The sequence below is a fragment of the Trichechus manatus genome, unplaced genomic scaffold (genome assembly GCF_000243295.1).
Source record: "Trichechus manatus latirostris isolate Lorelei unplaced genomic scaffold, TriManLat1.0 scaffold00057, whole genome shotgun sequence".
Classification (NCBI taxonomy): domain Eukaryota; kingdom Metazoa; phylum Chordata; class Mammalia; order Sirenia; family Trichechidae; genus Trichechus; species Trichechus manatus.
In genome coordinates, this window is record NW_004443993.1 from 11129360 (window position 1) to 11134722 (window position 5363).

At 54.4% G+C, this 5363-nt stretch overlaps 1 protein-coding gene across 1 annotated transcript in view; it reads left to right on the forward strand.

Annotated features, from left to right (window-relative positions):
• Positions 1-180, forward strand: part of ZBTB7A (zinc finger and BTB domain containing 7A) — a 7592-nt gene extending 7412 nt beyond the window's left edge. Inside the window, exon 2 of the mRNA XM_023733279.1 lies at positions 1-180. This exon is cut by the window's left edge and continues 382 nt beyond it. Coding sequence (XP_023589047.1) covers positions 1-147 — 147 coding nt within the window. The 3' untranslated portion in view covers positions 148-180.
• The last annotated feature ends 5183 nt before the right edge of the window (positions 181-5363 follow it).

The window sequence follows — 5363 nt, forward strand, 5'->3', positions numbered from 1 at the left end:
AAGGACGAGGAGGAGGACGAGGACGAGGTGGGCCCCGAAGGCCTGGGCCGGTTGAATGTAGCAGGTGCCGGCGGCGGTGGAGGAGGAGGAGGCGGCGGCGGAGGCGGGGGAGCCGCTGACGGTAACTTCACGGCCGGACTCGCCTAAAAACCAAAAAAAACAACAGAGAAACCAGAAACCCGAGAGAGAGAAAAAAAAAAATCACCAACCACCCCCCGAAAAACACAAAAAAAGAAAATCTATATACAGATACCTATATCTCTCTATATATATATATACAGATATATATATATGAAGCCTCACAGATTTTAGGATAGTGCTTTTCTTAGATTTTTCTTCTTTATGATGTTCTCTCAAACAGGGACCCTCTCGCTCCTGGTCCCCCTCCCTGCCACCCTGTCGCTGGGTTTCGGGGCCTGGTTTGGGGGTGTTATGGGACATGACACAAGGATTTCCAGCCCCCCCCCCAGGCACCTGGCATGGGGCCTGGGGCCCCATCTGCGGCCTGCCCCATCCCGGGCCCTGGGCTGGGGTGAGGGTGGGCCCGTGTGGGGCTGGAGATTGGGGTGAGCTCTTCTTTTCCTCCGCTCGCTGGTTTCTATGAGTCTTTTAGACAAGACCTTAAACATGCTTTCTGTCCGCTGTGAGCGGACGTTAAAATGGCCCCGTCCCCGACCCCCCACCCTCCTTCCTCAGGGCACTTATTAAGGGGGGGGTCTCCCCCCGCGATCTCCTGAATGGCCTCCCCGCCTCCCCTTCCTGCCTCTGGCCTCCCACCCCCCCGGATCTCCCAGGCGCCGAGACACAAATCTATTTATTTCCCGGCCTGGAAAAAGGGGATAAGACTGGGGTGGGGGGGCCGCCAGGACGGCTTCCCCGAGGGTCCCGCCGCCTCCATTCACGGCACTTACAACCCGGCAGGACCCCTGAGGACCAGCCCCCGGGGCGGCATCCCTAACCCAGGCTGCCTGGGTCCCCCCCATGAGGCATTTAAAGATTCAAAACTTACGTCTTCTCCCTCTCCCGAAGCCCTCTCCCAATTTTTAAAAGCACTTTTTTTTTTCTCTTTTCCTCCTTAAAAACAAAATTTATATATAGATATATATAGATATATATAATATACTTTTCCTCAGAGGAGCAGACAGCAGGATGGGGTGAGTGTAGCTGAGCGGAGGGATCCTAGGGTCTTGATATGGCAGGAATGGGCCACGGGAGAGGACGGCTGAAGAGTCTAGAAGTTCCAATGCCACAAAAGCAATAAAAAACAAGATTTTATAAAATGAAAGGAAAAAAAAAAAAAGACAACCAACCACATCTGAAGTCTTGGCACTTTGTCACAGAACGGGTACTACTACACTTTATCTTAATTCTTAATTTAAAAACATGTTTACAAGTTGTAACCAACTTCTATGAAAAGTTGAAAAGACAAAAAAAAAAAGTGAGAGAGAGAGAGAGAGAGAGAGCGAGCAAAAGAAATTCCTAAAAGTCGATTTATTTTTGTACAAAATAATAAAAAAAAAACCCACCACAAACGTAGAATCCACTTCTGTTCCCCAAGGCAAGAGGGGGTCAGGTAGGCTTTGGGAAAGGCCCAGAAAAGCCTTCTGAGGTATCTGTACTTCACCGCGGAAGCTTGCATTTAAGGCAGGATTGTGGGGTTTTTGTGTTTGTTCTGTGTTCTCCCTGCCCTCCCATTCTGTTCTCCCCCCCCCTTTTGTTTTTTTTGGTTCCCTCCTGTTGTGGAGAGGTCTCATCCCCTGTTAGCCATACCAATGGCCATCTATGTCGATGGGGACCTTCCTTACTTAACTCCCTAGCTCAGGGATGGGCCCGAGAGAGGGCTGGCCTTCCAACCAGCCAGAGCAATCTAATCCGCACCCACCCTCCGCCCTCCATCCTCCCTGCTTCCCCTTCCTCTTGCCCACTATTGGGCTTCCTTCCAACATGGCCGCCCTTTTACGTGGCCACTAAGGAGCTGCCATCTTGGATGCGCCATCCCCATCGAGGTGGCCCACAGAGGGAGCCCTGCCTCCAGGGCCTTACACATCCCCTCCTCCAGCACCCCTCTTTTTACTCAAAGGCACTGACTGTACTCTGGGGGCTGGTACCTGCCTCCCCCCAACCTCTGGCTCCCAAAAGGCCCAGCATTGACCGAGCCTCAGGCCACGGACAGGGGCCAGGGTTGGGGAGGTGATGTTTCCAGATGCCAGGGCTCCCTCATCCCGTCTCCCTCTTGCATATGCAAATCCTAACGTGGGACCCTGTAAATAGACACTCTACTAAACCGAGACGTTCTTTCTTGTCAAAGCCCAAAGGGGGGTGTCTCTGCTCCCCGCCTCAGCCGCCGGCCCGTCTCCCTGTGCCCGACATGTTGTCTCCGTCTTTTTTTTTTTCTTTTCTTTTTTTAAAGGGAAGCTTTTTAAGAAGGCAGTTTTCATCACCATTTCTCCAGGATAGTTTTCTTTCCTTCTCCCGAGCCTGTCAGCCCCCCTCCCCAAATGTCTCAGGATCCCCCCTCTGGGGCCAGCGGAGGGGGCGGGCCCAGGGCCAGGTGGCCGTGGGCTGCTGCGTTCACATCTGAAAGTCACGGGGCGAGCTATTTTGGAGAACCATCTCTGGAGGCTGAACAGGGAGCTGAGTGCCCAGGCGAAAGGCTGGGCCCAGACCCCCTCACCGCCTCCCCCGAACTCCCAGAGAGGTTCCCTGAGGGGAAAGCCCTCTTGCCCCCTTCCATGCACCCCTTCGCAATAAAAACCAATTGAAAATCACAGATGTCGTCCTGGCCAGTGGGGGCGACTGGACTTGGGGGATGGAGCCCTCTGGGACTGTGGTCGAAACCAGGGCCGCAACGTCCCAGGTAACACTTTAACACAAACCTCCTCGGGAATTGCACTAAACCCTTGCCCCTAGCTCCGCGCTCGCTTCCGCCAGTCCCAGCCCCACTCTGCCTTAACCTCTCTCCTGCGGGCCGTCTGAGGGGCCGCAGCCTCTGCATGGGCCCAGAGCCGGGACCCCCTGCCCCCCCCCGCCTCACCCCTTCACCCCAACTCCGCGCAATCACATACTGTATATAGATGTGGATCGATTTTATTTTTATTCTTTAAATTAAGGTCGTGATAAAGTCTTGCCAAAGATACTGCTGAATTCTCGCGTTTCAGGAAACAAAAAAATGGAGGCGGGACGGGCTGACTCGTCAGAAAGGACAGAGCAAAAGGTTTTTTTGGTTGTTTGTTTGTTCTTGTGTCTTTTTTTTTTTGGGGTTTTTTTTTTTTTTTTTTTTAAACTGCCTGGTACAAAAAAAAAAAAAAGAAAAAAGAAAAAAAAACAAGCAAAATTGTTATTTCCACGATCGTGATGAACTTGCGTGGATGTGTGCGTGCGTGCGTGAACTTGAGGGTGGTCCAGGCCCCCCCGGCTTCAGGCGGGGGCTCCAGGGGGGGAGTCTCTGGGGCAGGGGAGGTGGGGGGGGCGGGTAGAGAGGGGCCGGAGCCCTCTCCTGCAGCGGTGGTCAGCCTGAGGAGCCCAGGAGAAACAGTAACATTCTTGGCTCTGGATGCTGCTGCTCCTTGCCTAGCACCCCCCCTCCCCCCGCCTTATGAGATTAAGGGAGAAAAAAAAAAAAAATTACTGCAACTAGTGAATGTAAAACGCTGGACCGGGCCTGGCCTGGCCCGGGTGTGGCCCTGTGCCCAGTCGGGCGATACCAAAGTCAACCCCCTCGGGTGACTGCCCGGAGACCCCACGTGGCTGTCTAGTCTTGTAACTTTTCTGCTTCCACCCCCTGGGGGTCTCTGGCAGGAGAGGAGGGTCCCCCAGCCCCTCCCTTGCGGCGGTCTCCCCGCACTACTCAGAGCCTCTGGCCGAGCAGGAGCCGCTACTTGCACAGGGAAGACACTGAGGCAGGGGCTGGGGTCCCGGCCCCTCCTCCAGGCAGGACCGAGAGGCCAGGTGGCCAGAACTGTAGCAGGCGAGACAGAGAGACTGAAAAGACAAAAAAAAAAAAAAAAAAAAAAAAAAAAAAAAAAAAAAAAAAAAAAAAAAAAAAAAACCCAACAAAAAAAGTGCGCAGAAATCCTATTTTTTGAGAAAGAAAGATATTTATATTTGCAGTTTAATTTTAAAAAGTTATTTAAGCTGAAGAAGCAGCCTTCCCAGAGCGGGGTAGGGGGGTGGCTGGTGCAGGACGGGTCAGGGTCTGGGGGCTTGGGCGCCCCGAGAGCCACAACCTCAGAGTGGAGACTAGCTCGCACTAAATACATAGATTTACAATGGGGGGTGGGGGGCGGGGCCAGGAGATAGAGGGGGCTGGGGGAACCCCATCTGCCTGTGGATGGGGGGATCCCGATGCCCACATCCCCCGCCCCGGGCCTGGACTCAAGGTGCCTTGGACTTTGGGGGCTAGGCCTGGCACATTGCGGGGCTGGGGCAGCACCCGCGGGGGGCACGGCACAGAGCAGACATTCCATAGATTGTATTTGAGAGTCTTTATAACGTGTGGGAGATGACAAAAATAAATTGATAAAACATGCACTTTTTGGGGGTGGGGGGGAGCTTTAACGTAATAAAAGAAAAACAAAAACAAAAAAGAGACAAAAGTGGATGAAAAACCAGGAAGCAACCACCACCGTTTTTCTTGTACATAAAAACCACTAAACGCAGCCTGTTACGACCGCTGCTGCCTCATTTGCCTGATTTTGCTGTTATTTGTGTTTTGTTGGGGGGAGGCCAGGGAGCGGGGGTGGACGGTTTGGGGGGGCCCCTTCCCCTGGCATCCCCAAATCCAAATCCAGCATGGCGGGGGGCTGCCCCAGTCCTGGGGTTTAGGCTTCTAGTGTGCACCACTTGGATCAACTCCTGGGGGCCCAGAGAGAACCCTAAACTCAGTCCCACCTGGCCTGGGGAATCTTTTCCATGTGGAGGGCCCCTTTGTCATATGCGGGGAGGCAGGGGTGTGGTGAAGGAACCCAGGCTTCCATCTTTCCGGTGCAGTGGGAGTGCTGGGGGGGGGGCGGGTCTAGGAACTCTAAAGTTGCTGGGGGTGCCCAGGCCTGGAGGCCCCTGTGGAAGAGGTGACCCCCCAGCCGCCACGAAGGCAGGTGGCCCGAGGGAGGCACGGGGATAACCGGCTGGGTGGGCTGTGCGCAGAATCGAGACCAGGGCCTGAGCCTTGGTCACCTCCAACCCAGGGTTTCTGGGGGCCCCGGGCAGGGTAGACTCCACCAGGCCCCAGAGAAATTATCAAGGGTCTGGGGCTGGAAACCTGAGCTAGCTGCCCCAGCCAGCCAGCCCCCACGGGTGTACTCCTTAGGGAGGGAGGCCAGGGGCTGTGGTCACGAAACATAGACACCTCCAAGGCCCTGTCC